General features: G+C 44.6%; 2 protein-coding genes across 7 annotated transcripts in view; one reads left to right on the forward strand and one right to left on the reverse strand.

Annotated features, from left to right (window-relative positions):
• Nucleotides 1–16,111, forward strand: part of AGK (acylglycerol kinase) — a 77,396-nt gene that overhangs the window by 59,524 nt on the left and 1,761 nt on the right. For 5 of the 6 annotated variants that reach the window (XM_025854714.2, XM_073899301.1, XM_025854715.2 and 2 more), the window contains 6 exons: nt 1,348–1,405; nt 5,037–5,184; nt 5,594–5,691; nt 10,992–11,062; nt 12,971–13,055; nt 14,110–15,159. In XM_025854714.2, the coding sequence (XP_025710499.2) occupies nt 1,348–1,405; nt 5,037–5,184; nt 5,594–5,691; nt 10,992–11,062; nt 12,971–13,055; nt 14,110–14,244 (595 nt within the window). In that variant the 3' untranslated portion in view covers nt 14,245–15,159. Of the gene's footprint in view, nt 1–1,347; nt 1,406–5,036; nt 5,185–5,593; nt 5,692–10,991; nt 11,063–12,970; nt 13,056–14,109; nt 15,160–16,111 lie in introns of those variants that run through there. The other variant, XR_012380375.1, reaches the window with a different exon arrangement.
• DENND11 (DENN domain containing 11) overlaps nt 9,393–16,111 on the reverse strand; it is a 53,447-nt gene continuing 46,728 nt past the window's right edge. Inside the window, exons 10-11 of the transcript XR_003204904.2 lie at nt 10,538–10,745; nt 9,393–10,026 (exon numbers count right to left, since the gene is read on the reverse strand). The gene's annotated coding sequence lies outside the window, so the exon portion shown is untranslated. The remainder of the gene's footprint in view (nt 10,027–10,537; nt 10,746–16,111) is intronic.

Genomic DNA, 16,111 nt, shown 5'->3' on the forward strand with positions numbered 1-16,111 from the left:
AAAATCAGATGATCAAGGTGCTCATTTGTAGCATCACAGTATGAACCCGGATAATAATTAGGATGGCTCCACATTGCTCTTTGGAGTCTATCTAACCCCCTTATTCTGGCATTCAAGGCCCACCTTGATCCGTCATCAACCCTAATTCCATAGTTATGTATCGTTACTTTTAAGTCTTTAATGTGGTTACTGTTCTCAGTGTTCACTGTGCCTTTGCTATTCCTCTTGTGTAGAATGACTTCTTTCCCTCTTTCATGGATCTAAATCCAAACCATGTTTTTAAATTCCATGCCCTTACTTTGCTCTTGTGCCATTCATCATGCAGGCCTGGTTGCCCTGATGATTTTCAGTCCTTAGTGATTTCTTGTCCCTTCTTGACTCTCCTCACCAACAAATAGCGATCCGTTGACACTGATATATATATATATAGTCATTTATTGTTTTCTGTTACTTTTTTGGGCTTTACTTTCTCAAGTTATAAGCCTTCGAAGGCAGGAATTTTATACTCTTTTATACTCTTACTTCTGTTTCCTTCATATACATAGTAAATGCTAAATAAATGTGTATTGACCAGAATCAAATAGGGAGCACTTATGATGAGCTGTTAGGAGACAGAGATAAATTTTAAGAGAGGAATCCATTTTATGTCACTTTTCTAATTCCCGGTAAGCATCTTTCTTTCTACACTAGCTTTTATGTATTTAGCAGTATGCGGTAGACCCTCTTCATTCCCAGATTTTAACATTTCCCATTTTGAAGCTGCATAACACGAGTAATGTGAGGTTAGGCTGATTTACAGATTTTTAATTGTGTGTGTGTGTGTGTGTGTGTGTGTGTGAGAGAGAGAGAGAGAACATGGTGTACAGGATCCAGTCATTTTAGCATGTGAGTCACACACCAGACCACCCCAACATCTGCATCTCATTGAGGCTTCATCACCCTTCACTCATTGCTCTTTTGAATGTAGACTCTGCTACATTCTGTGGTTGAAAGTGTATATTACAGTGATACCTGTGAATTGAAAGAGTCAGGAAGACGCTGATTATGTATTTCTTGTAAATTGCAAGGATCTGTGCACTGTGTAACTAATTATGCCCTATTTGACACGACATTGAAATGCAGATTAAAAACTTAACTGTCCTGCTTTTTTCTGCTAAAGCACAATCCCCAGGCCTCCAGAGCTGTGAGTAGAGAGTAATTCATAGTACATCCCTCACACTAGAGGTGATTGTGAAGAGTATCCACAGTAGAGGTGCAGTTTTAACGTACTGTCCTTCGTGAAAGGTGTCTGTCACGTTGATAGTTCCCTTAATATTCTGATCAGATTTTTGTCTTGATCTTTTTCAGGTACTGGTATCTCGGGCCTCTAAAAACCAAAGCAGCTCACTTCTTCAGCACTCTTAAGGTAAATGCAATTTCCAGTGTAGAAATTTCCCCTGTGTTATTTTGTTGTTATTCTATGATGTGTGGATTTGGATTTTTAAAAATTCCCTGCTACAGATACATCTAACAATTTCCAAATGGGGGATATTTACTTAGATACGAATGCAGGAAGCATTCCTGTTGGATAAGCCATCACCGCTCATCTACCAGTTCATTCCCTCCCTTACCAAACTCATCCTTAATTTCTCTTTGATATTCCACTTCCTTTTGCTTACTTATTCACTCACTCTTGCCAGACAAACCTGGAGCAGAATGACCTATAGCTCAATTATTTGTAAGGGTGTCTACATTAGTGTCTGGAAATGAATTGAAGATTTGCATCCGAAAGTATGTAATTGAACAGGCTTGTGTATAATAGAGTAGGTTTCAAACTGTGCTAGCAAAATATGGGTAGTGGTTACTGTCTTAGACCGTACAAATAGAGAATATTTCCAACGTCAGAGAACATTCCATCGGGCACTGCTACTATAGCCTGTCCACTGAAAAATGTTGGCATAGAGAAAAGCTGAACAGTGTATATTAATGAAAATGCTAATAGCAAAATCATCCTTATCTGTGGATAACATCCCGTGTTCAGCTTTTATGCAAATCAAAGCAGTATATTCAAAAGTTGGCAGGTCAGTCTGAAAATTGGCATATGAAGTTTGTCGTGAAAATATTGGTTCTAATGTTAATATTCAGAGCATCAAGTGTTTTTCTAATTATAAAAGTGAGGTATGTCCATTACATAACATTTGGAAAACATAGGTCCTTTCACCTTCTAAATAAATTCTTGTTGTGTTAAAGAAATGTAAAAAATAAAACCCTTAAGTACTGGGGGTAGCCGGTTAACATGATTATGAACATGAACTTGGAGGGAAATACCTTTCTACACTGAAGGCAGACTGTTTTAGTAAAATGCATTGTTACTCTTGCTTAAGGGAGTAATTTCAGTGGTAGAGTGGGGGTGCAGTTAGGGAGAGTAGAGTAGCTGCGGACTTAAGTTGTCAAGTCAGGGAGAATGTAACCTCTTTCCAGCATTTCTTCAGCAGTTATTAAATATCTAGTGTGGCCAGCCCTGCTATCTGCTTAGAATACAAAGTCAAGTAAGGCAGGTTTCCTGCCCTCCAGGAGGATGCACGTTTGGGGAGCGTGAGGGACCAGTAAATCAGGGGTCTGGCAAATTCTGGGAGAGCGTCTGGAAAGATAAGGTGGGAGCAGATTGGGGGGCGGGGGCATTCATATCTGGCTCAAGGGCAGCAACCTTCCCAGGGCAGGGAACACTTGTACTCAAGTTTGAGTCTACACAGGACTAGATAAAGGGCATTCCGGGTGGAGGAGCCAGGACGTGTGAAGTGGTCGTGATGTCACATGGTGGGGCAACAGAAGGGCAAGAAGGGGCCGTTGGAGGGGAGGGGGGAAGGGAGGACGTGGCAGGTTGGGATATGGCAGCTGACTTTCACCATGAAAGCGCTGGGGAGTTACTGAGTCTTAAGCAGGGGAGAGACATGAGCAGGTCTGCATTTTAGAAAAGTGATTTGTCAACAGTGTAGACAAGAGATTGCATGTGGGTGGTTAAGACAGGAGCACCAGAGAGAAGATGGTTCAAGTAAGCCAGGTGAGAAGTGATGAGGTCCGGGCTAGTTTGCTAACTAGAGTTTTCCCTGACCGCTGACAATATTAGAGTAGGATCCCCTGTGTGAAGATGAGGTTTTGCGTTTGGCATATGGCGCGGACAGGCCGGGGATAGCCCCGAGGAATGGAAACGTGAAGAGCCGCAGAGCTGCCTGTGAAGCCCTGAGGGGAAAGGGAGGGCCCTGGGAGAGTCCCCGGGAGAGACACGCTAGCCAGTGGGCGCCAGAGCGTCGAGAAGCGGCAGCACAGAGTCGGAGTCAGGACGGGAAGGTGCCTGCTGACCTCAGCAGCCACTGAAGGTTTGCTCAGCTCCTAAGTGGAGGGGCTGAGTCCCATCAACGAAGAGTTAGGGGGTAAAGGGAGGTGAAGATGCACAGACATTAGGGCCGGGCCGCTCCTTCCAGAGGCCTCACTTGGAAGGGAAGGAGATAGAAAAGGCAAAAGCTAGTGAGAAACATGGGGCCAGCGGAGTGTTTTTCTTGACTGGAGAGAGAGCCGTGTCTTTCTACCCTGAAACAAAAGACAAGAAGAAAGGGAAGAGGTGAGAGACAAGGAGAGGCAGAGCCAGACTGAGTCAGCAAAACGCACGCGCAGGTCGGGGGGCGCGGGGCCCATGGTGCCGGCTCAGCCTTGGACAGAGGAAGGGACGCCTTTCTCCTTGTGAAGGAGAGAACTAGAGCAGAGGTCCAGGTGCAAACAGATTTATAGAGCGTTCGGCAGTTCTCACTGATGTTCTGATGGTCTCACTGAAGTGTGGGAAGCAAGGTGATCTGTTGAAAATGAAGTAGGTGGTAGTGGTGGGGATTTTGAAGAGAGATGAACATAGGGAGGTTTGGAAGGATTATCAAGTGGCATTGAGGACCCGAGACCAAGAATTTGAAGTTGGCACAGGTGTACTTACCCAGATTGCCCCTCTAGTAATACAGAGCCACGATGTGCAAGTACAGAAACCTAGTGACCGGATTGATCCAGAATAGGGGCTTTTCAGGGCACATATAACGTAACACCAAAGACGCAGGAGGACCAACAGTGATGGGAAAAGAGTGACTTAAAGTTATCAGCTGTTAATTAGGCACTGAGGGAAAATGGTTTAGTCAGGGACTGGAATTCTCAATGGGATTGGAAATTTGGTATGGGGTTGGATCTTCAGGAGCCAAAAAACATCACCCCTCTCTTCCTCTTCTGCGTTTGAACCAAGTCATGAAAGCAAATGCAGGAACCAGGCAGATGGAGATCAAAATACCAGCTTTATAAATGTCAGCAGGAGTAAAGGACACAGCTTAGGTAATGCGGTCACAATCAGTTTTCCAAATATTCCAAATTGAATTCATCCCCTTAAAATGTCTCCTTCAGGGCAGACACTGCCATAGGAAGCCGACTGCATGAGGAAGCAGTGAGTCCCCAGGACAGCCACTTTCAGGGGGAGAGAGAGAGAGAGAAGAGCCAGAATTGTTACTCCTTTGTAATTTACCACATGGAAACCTGAGAACAGGGGAGTGGGTCACCCTGAGAGACATACTGGGCACAAAAGAATCAGTCAAAAAAAAAAAAAGAATATGGGACATGGTTAGAGAGTAGGATATCAAGGTTTTAGATTTCTAGGATGGAATAGTTCTGGGTAACAGGAAGGGCCAGGATGTGGCCATGGAAATGGGTGGCTGGGGGTTTAGAGAGGACATCAGGGGCTGAGTGACTAGGGGGGAGTTTTAATTATTCCTGTGCACACTGATGAGACTGGATTGGGGTGTCAGGAAGTAAAAGACAAACAGTCTAGAGTCTGAGTTCATGGTTTTCAAGATCGGCCTTCAGTAGGAAAAGAAAGCTTGAGGATTCCATGCTCCAGAGTAGAGCTCATGCCATTCAGTGAGATTATTAACTCGCTTTCAGGCAGGCATAAGTCGGTCACTAACCTCTGCAGAGCTCCTCCCAGAGTTTGGACTTGGGTGTGCCTGACAAGTTTTCTTTCTTCACATTGAAAGGAGTGGCCTCAGATACATCAAGCGTCTATCTCGTACACGGGACCTACGGAGAGACCTCCCACGGCAGCAGACGAGACCCCTCCGCGGCCCTCTTTGTACAGGAGAATATTACGCAGGCTCGCGTCATACTGGGCACAGCCGCAGGACGGTGAGCCGCATGCTGGTTGCAGAGCCCTGGCTGGTTCCGGGCTGCCTAAAGCAGCCCCCACATCAGTGTGGGCTGCTTGCCTGGTGCAGGAGAAGCCTTTCAAAGACCCTGCGCCACAGTGCAGGACCCAAACCAGCGCTGTCCCGTGCATGCATCGCTGGTGACAGACCATGACTGACTTTTATGTTACTGTGGCTGCTCTGGTAGGGATGTTTCGGGTATAGAGACTGCATTTTGAGCCTGGCTCTTCATCCTGTGTGTAAGAAACTGTGAAATAAATAAAACTTAGGTGGAGAGTCCCCGGGCAGGCCTGGGTTCAGGCCAAGCTGAGCACCAGCAGCTCACCGTTGGTGCGGGAGTGATGAAATGTTAGCAGGAGAAACTGACCTGAATCTAATCCCCCACACAGCCCTTTCCCAAGAGGTGAGCCCTGAGGTCTGGAAAGAAGTGCAGCTGTCCACCATCGAACTGTCCATCACAACGCGGAACAGTCGGCTTGACCTGACGGTGAGCATGCCTTTTTACCTGCAAAGCCTTTGCTGTGGGACTACATGCTCTTCCACTAATTGGGTATTTTTCTTTTTACCCTTTTGGGGGAGAGAGGAAAGGATCAGGGAAAAGAGGGTGTGGTGTGGTGTTTAAGGAAGAGTAGCAACGGGCAGAAAGAGCAGAGTGAGGTAGTAGCTTCAGGCTTGGCAGGCTCGAGCCAGTACTCTGGGCGCTGTGCTGTAGCCACCCCGCTTTCTGAGAACTGAGGGCAGAAGGCCTTTAGAAATGAAAAGTCAACCTGCTCCCTTTTGTCTCAGGAATAAAAAACTGTGGAACTTTTACTTGAGTGAATACCCATTATTTTTGTGACTATATTAAGTATGTGGATTGAGGTCCCCAGGAGAAAAAAAAATATATATATACACATATACATAGGGCCCACTCTGCTGACAGGCACGGTCCAGTGTGTGGGGGCTGCTAGAACCGTGGCTGTTTGAATTAAATAAAATTTAGCATTCATTTCAAGTGCCCACAGGCCGTATGTGGTGAGTAGCTGCCGTACTGGAAAGCGCAGATACAAAACCTTTCCGTCAGCGTGGAAAGTTCTGGATGGTGCTCCTATTGACAAGACACCAAAAAAAATGTTGAAATAAAGGCAGAGATTGACAAACTGGTCTGCCACCTATTTTTGTTCAGGTGGCACACAAACTAAGAATTGATGTTACATGTTCAAACGGTTCTGAGAAGATCAAAAGAATTTTTTGTGATACACAGAAAGAATACGAAATCCAGGTTTCAATATCCATAATAGAAGTTTTATTTGGAACAGCCACATTCATCCATATCTGTGCTGTCTGTGGCTGCTTTCATGTGCTGATGGCAGAGTCGAGTCATTGCCACAGGCTCTCTGGCCCAAAAGCCCCAAATACCGACTCCCTGGCCATCTAGAGTTTTCTGATCCCTGCTGTAGAAAAAACCTGAGTAGTTTGTATGAGCAAGAATGTGAATAGAAAAGTTACCCTGTCCCGTGGACCCATTACTATGATCAGGTTTTATGAAGATCCAGGTCGTCTGTGCACAGTTGACCTGGTCCGTCTGGAAACTGCATGTAGACTTGAACGTGGCGATGAACGTACGCATGCAGCCTGGAGTTCGACTCTGACGTTAGTAGAGTAGTGAGTTGTTTTCTAATTAGGAAAGTAACATATGTCCATTGTATAACATGTGGGTAACACAGCTTCCTTCGCCTTCTAAGTTCCAGTTGGAATGAAGAGTTAAATTAGGAAAATCATGAAGCACTAGAGTGAAATCGAGGTGATTATCAGTATAAACTCAGGGGAGGACCGAGCCTTTCTAAGCATGGTGTCTAAGGCAAAAATCATATTGATGCATTTGTCTACTTACGATTAAAGAAACTATAAACAAAATTTTTAAGGACAGATTGGGAAAAAGAATGTGATACAGCAGGAGTTAACAGCTTTCCTTACAACAGACTCTTAAGAAATAGGCAAAGGACTCCTATAAGTAACAGGCACGGGGACAAGAATAGAAATTCACAAAGGATATAAACATGGAAAAATAGCTTCTATTTGCTGAATATGTACTATCTGCCAGGCACTGCCCTGAGAATTTTACATACTTTTATATGCATGCAATAGGTCAGGAAACAGAAAAAGTGCTCACATCAAAGAAATACAAATAAAAATAACAACGAAATGTCCTAAATTAAGCATTCTAGGGTGTGCCGTATTGGTGTGGGTGGGAAATGGGTGCTAATGCATTTCTGCTGGAACTGTAAATCAGAACACCCTTTCTTGACGTTGTCTTGCTGGTCTCTCCGAAGCATCTAAAACAGAGTTACTAGGGCCCAGGGTGTGCTTCTATTTCTAGGAATTTCTCCTACAGGAATAATCAGATGCATACACATACATAGTGTAGCCATTCCCTTATTTCTTACATAATGGAATTCTGCAAACACTGGTGAAAATGTATTAAGGTTGAAAAAAATAGATTCTATTCCAGAGGAATTTCAAAAAGAAAGATAAATTTTCTAATTATACATTGCTTTTATAACCCATCTCTGATAATAGGTGTTTCTAGTGTTTTGTTCTTGTTCTTTGAACATTGTTCTTTTCTCTGATGACGGAATACCAACGAATGGATGGAGTTCGGTCGAGGGTGTGATTGTGGCCCCAGATTAGCCACATGCAGAGTGCTGAGGGCTTTTGATCTCAGGGCCAATTATGAGAGTGTAAGATTCTGTGCCGCTTATCACGAGGAGCAGTACATTCATTTTCTGTTTCCACACCTCTTCGTAAAAATAAAAGCAAATGCAAGAAAATATTTAAAGACAATGAAGCTGCCATGTGATAGCTCCAAACTCATTTATCATTTAAAAAAGTACATTCAGAGTCAAAAGAGGCTTTAACGGGTGTGGAATGTGTGGAAATTAGGATCTCTTGTACAGCTCTGTTCCCTGTATTTATAATAGCAAAATATGTGAAACAAATGAACCAGGGGACTGATTAAATCCATTCTGGTACATTTATTTAAGATGTTCTCTGTTTACTGACACGGAAAGATATTCATCATATATTGTTAAATGAAAAACCAGGCTGGTGTGATATATATCACATGATTCTATTTTTACTTTAAAGAGAAACACTTTCAACTATAATTGAGTTTTGTGAATGATGGAGGTAAGGCTCCAATTTTATAATCTTTGCCCATAGAAAGCCAGTTGTCCAAGCACCGTTTACTGAACGGTGCTCCCCTGCAGTCTTATGCTGTGAGAGCAGGTGTACAGGGGCGTGTTTGTAGGTTCTCTCCAGTTGCTCTGTTTGTCTAAACCTGTTAGTACTACGCTTTTGATTATCGTTGTTTTATAATAAGTCCCTCTTTGTTTTTCTTCTTAAAGAGTTTCTTGACTATTCTTGGCTCTTTGGCCTCTATAAATCCCTTAACAGATTTCCACATAAAAATCTGTTATATTGATCACAGGATTACACTGAACTTGTAGATCAATTTGAGGAAAAATGACACTTCTCTAATATTGACTCTTCTATTACATGAACGTGGCATGGCTCTTCATTAGGCTGGTAATGCCTTTCAGTGAGGTTTTATAGTTCTAACATTTTGCCTTTTGCTGGATATATTCCTGGTTATCTTAATTTTTGATGCTATTGTAGATAGTATCCCTTAAAATTTCATTTTTAAATATTTGATTTAGATGGACATGTAATTGACTTTTTTTATACGGAATCAGCAACCTTACAACGAAATTCTTACTAAGTTTATTTTATGGATTCCTTTGGATTTTGTATAGATTCAATCATATCAACTGCAAATAGTGCAAGTTTTGTTTTTCCTTTCAAACACTTAGCCTTCTAATCTTTTCTCTCACCTTACTACCTTGGCCAGGACCTCACTAGAGTGTTCAGTAGATGTAGTGATAGCAGGCGTCGATGTCGGACTTCTGATGTAGACAGAGAGGTTTCATTGTGGGACGCCTGGGTGGCTCAGTCGGTTAAGCAGAGTCCTGCAATCAAGTCCCACATCGGGCTCCTTGCTCAGTGGGAACCCGCCACTCCCCCTGCTTGTGCTCTGACAAATAAATAAAGTCTTTAAAAAAAATTAAAATGTCACCCCTACCACCCACACCATCTGGTGTTTCTGTATTCTTTTCTCTCATTTTTCTAATAAACTCTCATATGCTTTTTTTTTTTTTTTAAGATTTTATTTGACAGAGATAGCAAGAAAGGGAACACAAGCAGGGGGAGTGGGAGAGGGAGAAGCGGGCTTCCCGCTGAGCAGGGAGCCCGATATGCGGGCCTCGATCCCAGGACCCTGGGATCATGAGCTGAAGGCAGACGCTTAACGACTGAGCCACCCAGGCGCCCCAAAACTCTCATATACTTCTAATATACTTATTTTCTAATATACTTCGTAATTTACCATGTTTCTCTCTATATATAATTTACTGTTTTTGTACTGATACATTCTAACATGCTTCGAATATATTCTATAACTATTATTAGATTTTATTTTATTTATTTATTATTTTTTTTGTTTATTTCCTCCACTTTTCCCAGTAGAAGATAAATTCTTTGTAAGCAGAAATACTTGGTTTTTTTATTTCGTTGATGTAACCCAAGCACCTGGAAGAGTTTATGGTAGTTGACACTCAGTAAGTTGTTGCATAAAAGGTGAACTTAGAGCCAAGTCATCCCCTGTATGTTCTGTAATTCCGGGCTGAGAGAGAAAGCTGTGTTTTGGTAGTGCTCTTTACTCTTCGGCAAAGGCTGTCCGCTCTCAGCAGCTCATGGATTATCCTGGGGCTACAGATTTTTGAACCTGTCCAAACAGAAACAGTACCTGTATTTGAAGCAGTCACAGAAGTATTGGTTCTGATTTATAGAGAGCCAGGTTTGTCTTGCTAGCCACTAAGTGGTGGTAAACTGGGGGGAGTGCTCCAAGAACCCGGTCTGGTTTTATGGCCACTTCCTTGTAGCTCAGTTCTTCTAGAGCTTTTGGTGGACGGTAATGAGAAGTTTTTAAAATATTACTATGGCAGAAATGGATTGCTGCTCTTCAACTCTGGTTGCATATCAAAACTGCATGTAGAACATTTGAAAACACGTACTTGGGGGGCACCTGGGTGACTCAGTCTGTTAAGTGTCTGACTCTTGGTTTCAGCTCAGGTCTTGATCTCGTGGGTTGTGAGATTGAGCCCCCCGAGTCAGGCTCTGTGCTCAGCAGCGGCTCTGCTTGAAGATTCTCTTCCCCTGCCCCTCCCCTCACTTGCGCTCTCTCTCTCTCAAGTAAATAAACCTTTAACCAAACAAACCAACAAACCCGCACATACTTGGGCTCTGCAGACCAAGAAGCTGACGGAGCAGATGTGGTGTGATGCTGACGCACTGTTAGGATGGAGGCCGGCCGGGGTAGACGGGCTGGAACTTGACCCCTCGGGGAGGGAACCCCGGAGACCACACAGCTGTGACGAGTAGTGTCGGGGCTTCGCAAACCTTCCACTCCGAGTTCCGACAAACCTGAGTTTTTGTTTAGCTTATCTGGGTAGTAAAAACCAAGCAAGCAAGCAAGCAGTGATGAGGTGATGAGTTTTATGGTATGTAAATTATACTTCAGTAGGGTCTTAATGTAAAAAAGAAAGAAATATACTCAAGATTAAGTTACTAAAAGTAAAGGTCTCTGTATAACAAACAGCTTTAAAATATGAACCTCTGAGGGTAAAGGAGGACAACAGGCTGCATTAGCCAAAATGTAGAGTATTAATGTTAGTCTTTTTGACCTTGCAGAGCAAAGAAGACTTTATGAACATCTGCATTGAACCCGACACTGTCAGCAAAGGAGACTTCATAACTATAGGGTAAGTGGGCTGGGGTTTGTAGGAAATGCGAGTTAAGTAGTTCGTATTCTAGCATGTACTATTCCGGATCCCCATGAAGTCTGAGAGAGCAACGGAGGACTTGGGTGGTTTGGGGACTATGTAGCCTTTCTTTCTTTCAAGTGTTTGGGTTGACAGGTAGAATGCCCCTCTTCTCCTTCTTTGGCTTTTCTTGTTCGTTTGGGGAAAACCCGAGTGTGGGGGCAAGCTGCCTTTCCAGTGAGAGTAAGGATTCATGGGCGCCTGGCCCAGCGTCCAGAACTCTGGCTACAGATCTCCGTTCTGCCACATCCTGGCCTCATGACTTGGACAGATCCTTTAACTTCTCTGTGTATGAAATGGAATACTGTAATCACACCTAACTACCTCAGGGTTGTTTTTGAGTCTCAAATGAGAGGATGTGTGGCCAAGTGTTTTCCGCGGTGAAGCACTTCTATCGTTTACTGTTCAGGTCAGGCCCCCTTGCCCCGCCTGCAGGGCAGTAATGGAAAACCTGAAAAGGTATGGAGTACTTTGCACAATCTCCAGGCTTTTCCCTTTTCCACTAGAAAATATCCTCTGGTCCTGTCTGATTTCTTAAGCCCGACCTCTGCCGGTGTTTTATTGGTTAAGAATGCTCTAACCCCCCCTCAACCCGGCTTCAGCACATCCTAGGAGCCCGCGTGTTGCCATGCCAACTGGTAATCTGCTCAGCCAAGGTTGTTTGGTGCTTTGTCTCAGAGCTCCCTCTTGTGCCCACGGAAGGAGCAGACATTTCTGGTGTGGCCGCGTGGTCTCCATGGCTACTCCAATTATCTGCACCAGCACGGGCAGCAGACTGTCTTTCACTGGTTTGCGTTGTTCTTGCCTTTGGTACAAATTCTTCAGTTGCTGAATAGCTGATTCTGCAGCCTTTGATTTGCTTGCTGTATCTGTAGCAGAAGGAAGAAAGGGAAAGCCTTTCCCTTCTCCTCCAGAGTGTCCTGAAGTCTCACACTGTCTTAATTGACAGTCTGGCCCACAGGGCCAGCTGTACTCAAATTTCCTTCATAATACTGTCATCCAAAAATAGAAAGAAAAACCGATTATGTTGCTTAATGTAGGTGAGTCCTCATGTTCTGCATCACTGCTGTCATCTTCAGCAGCAGAAACTTGGTTTCCTTTGGTCTCTACAGGAAGTGAGATTGAGTAATGTCTGTTTCCTCTGGGTACTGGAATAGAACATTGTGAGGTTGCTCTAGAAAACTCTGAAGCTTCATATGCTAAAGAATTAACGTTATCATTTAATGCTAAAGAATGGACTAATTTACTTGGATTAGCTTTTACTCTTTCCACTGACCACGACTGGCTCCCAAGGATATATGTGCATGAGAGAGAGAGAGAGAGAGAGAGAGAGAGAGAGAGAGAGAGAGAGAGAGTGTGTGTGTAGACTGATAGTTTTACTCCAAGGTAAAGACAGTAGTATGCTAAGTGGACTGTTAATATGAATATAGAAAATCAGCAAGAACTGGTTGTTCATATGTAATATGTAAAAGAAATGTCTGCTTTAGAATAAATGTTTTCTCCTTCAAGTAACGATAGGCTCACAAGTACCAAATAACACAAGTTTAGTACTTTCTCTAAAAAAATGTTCATTCTAATTTTTAAAAGGATTTTTAATAGCCCAAGAATTAGGTACAAAATCACTCGGTCTTAACTTCACACACAGTTCTCTACAGCAAGTTAACCTCCTCAATCTAGAATATATCACACTGCTGAGCAAGAATCATTGTGGGAAAGTTATTCACAAAACCCAAGGTTCAGCATAGCATGAGTCCATCTGTTTAAGCTCAAAAGAACGGGCTGTGCTCTCGTGATTGGAATGCAGTTGCCCGCCCTGGTGTCCAAATGTGCTTTTTCCTGTACCAACAGAAGCAAAAAGGTGAGGGACCCCGAGCTGCGTGTGGCCGGTACCGAGTGTCTCCAGGCCAGCCAGTGCACTCTGCTGCTTCCCGAGGTAAGTGGGGCTCCCGTCCCACAGCTTCGGGTTCGTTCTTGGTCGGTCTTCCTTTCTGTGAACAGACCCTCATGTCTAGGCGCCTGGTATGGGCTGAACACTTGGCCAGGCTCTGGGTGATGTTCAGGGATACTTGAAGAGATGAGAGGATCCCCTTCTGAGTCCAGGGCTGAGCGGGGGACTCCTGAAGACCTCCAGCATTTGTAAGCCACGGTTCTGTAATGTGATCTTTATATCTCCTGAGCCTTTATTTTTCTGAATGTACATTATGCAGAGGTTACCGTGTTGTAAGACACAGAGAATTCTCTAGTTGGCAGATACTCATCGTGGATCCTTTTTTTTTTTTTTTTTAAATACAGGATCTGGAAACCGTTTTTGGGATGGCACTGAGGTTTCCTGTATTATAAAATGCCAAGCTTAGAATAACCTATATAAGAGGGGAAAACGTTAGGAATATAATCTAAATTCTATAGTTATTCTAGGAGTTATGCCTCAGGAGAGTTACCACAGATGGCCTCTGCAGACTCGGGACCGTTACCCTACGGTATTCAGAAAGGACTGTAGGTAAAACAGACGCTATCCCCCAGAGTGGGTGGCCCTGTAGTTTCAGCATAGCAAATGTTGAACTAAGTGCATGAATTATGGAAGGTTTTATAGAATCTGTAACATTAATGCTGCTGTACTTGAGGGATAAAGCTAATTATGTCCTAAAGAAGAACCATGAAAATAATCCAGTGGACATCACAGCTTTCCTAAGATGAGGGCCGGCAAGGTCCTATAACATTGTATGTTAATTAATTCCTGGAAGGTGCGGCAGGACCCCTGTATCCTAGTAAAATATTTTTAAATTCCGGCCTTGTTTCTCAAATCCCAAAATACTCTGGGAGGTGATAGAAGCCCGCCCCCCGCGACAAGAAGCGGATGGCAGAATTGGGAGATTTCCAGCAGCAGCCCCGTGCCCGTCTCCGGATACGTCCTCGGAGAGGATGCTGCGCTCCGTGGTGAGCGGCTCCTGCTGCAGAGGTGCCAGACCCACCTCTCCCCTTCTCCACAGGGAACGGGGGGCTCCTTCAGCATCGACAGTGAGGAGTACGAGGCCATGCCCGTGGAGGTGAAGCTGCTCCCCAGGAAGCTGCAGTTCTTCTGCGATCCCAGGAAGAGGGGACAACTGCCCAGCACGGCCCCGTGAGCCGTCGGGGGAGCCGGCCACCCCCACGCTGCACTTTAGGCCTCAGATGGGACCACGAGGGAACCGAAGCCTCCCCTGTCCCCGCAGTGTTGTCACAGGACCCCAGGGCACCTCCATGGCAAGTACCCTGCCCTCGCAGCGCTTCCCCCCCCCCCGCCCCGCCCCGCCCCGCCCCGCCCTCCGAGCCTCCCGCTAGCGCATGCTCAGCCTTGGCTGTGCGCCTCGCTCCCTTCTCCGCGGTGGCGCGGCGCCGCCCCCCCCCCCAGAGAACCCTCCCCGCCCCCCGCTGGGAAAGGGCCCGACCTCGGTCGTCCCCCCACACGTGCAGCCACCGTCGGGGCCTTCCCCGCCTTGCTCCTGGGACTTGACGGGTGCCGGTGCCTGCCTGCCCCGCTCCTCTCCTTTTTCTCGGCTTCTCCATGGGTGCTGCTACTTTCCGAGCTCAGATTCGAATTAAGCTTGTTAAAGTTCTTCCCTCAATCCGAAAACAGGGCAGGTGTTTCCCTCTTCAGCCACGGCTGAAAAACTGTAACTGGCTAGTTTGTATTATTTTTTTAAAGTAGTGCTTAACTATGGGTTTGCATGAGAACCACCTGGGGTGCATGTTGAAAACTGACGGGCTTGGGGCCCACCCCTTTCCTGGTCACTCAGGCTGGGGCCCAGGAATCTGCATTTTTTTAAAAAAGCAGGCACCCTCCCCCAGGTGCTTCTATTCTGAGGTCCCCCAACCTCACCTGTTCAGCGTTGTAAAGCACACCCCCCACTATTATGCTCATGCACCCCCTAAAAGCATTTTGAAAGATCATGTATCCCCTCACTTTCTAGATATCAACTTGAGTTGCCAAAGTATGTGTTTCCTGGTGTCATGTAAATATTATTTTAAAATAAAACTGTTATATCACTCTTTTAAACACATTTGGTGCAATTTAAATGTACAGCAATTTGATACTTATTCTCCATTTACAAACATAAACCAATAGGTTCTTTGGTATTTCCATTCTGCTTTCAGCAAAGAATGCTATCGTAATGTAACCTATTTTCGGGCCTGAAATTTTATCACTTGCCCTATTTTCTTGCCAACAAAAAATATAAATGGAAATTTTTTAGTGTTAACTGAGTACAGGATTAACTGTTACAATTACTGGAATACAACTGATGAAAATACTGAGAATTTTTGATAATTAAAACTAACCCTTTGAGTTCAAGAACGTTATTTACAGCTAAGATTAAAACAGGACTCAACACCATTTATAGTCCTTGTTTCGTTTTTTTATAGATCTAAGCACCCAAATTAGACGAGACAAAGAATTCTAACGTCATCCAGTTCTTTGAACTTAGTAGCTTGATTAGCTCTTCCTTTAGTTTGTTGAAAGCAGAGAACTAGAAAGTACCTGATTTGCTAAGGATCTGTAAGCCAGGCTTAAATCATTGATTTTTTAATAGTACCATCAGGATTTTCCTGTGTTTGGCTGCCCCCAAGGTTTCCATACTCCAGAGGGCAATGCCCAGAATGGATGAGGAGGGAGGATGGGGGTGAAGGGGAGAAACGGGAAGCAGAACTCATAGGCCTTGGCCCCAGGCCGATCAGTTTTCGGACTGTACGTATACCCGCGCCCATCAATCCCTTGGAGAGTGAAGACCAGTGCTTAAAAGGATTATAAAGCGTATGAAGAAGGATCACAACCAGGCTTACCTGTTCAGTTCTGTATTCAGAGGTGTTACAAGCTGTGCTTCGCCGCCCAAAAACAGGTGGGTGCAAACCTGCAGAAGGAGCGCCCGCTCCCTGGTGCCCACAGAGGGGAGCAGGGAACGTTCCTCCAGGAGCCAGGGGAGTCCTGAACCATCTTGGATTTCTGATAGGTTGTAA

The sequence above is a fragment of the Callorhinus ursinus genome, unplaced genomic scaffold, assembly GCF_003265705.2.
Source record: "Callorhinus ursinus isolate GAN/ISIS: 27379988/994484 unplaced genomic scaffold, GSC_fseal_2.0 scaffold12, whole genome shotgun sequence".
Classification (NCBI taxonomy): Eukaryota; Metazoa; Chordata; class Mammalia; order Carnivora; family Otariidae; genus Callorhinus; species Callorhinus ursinus.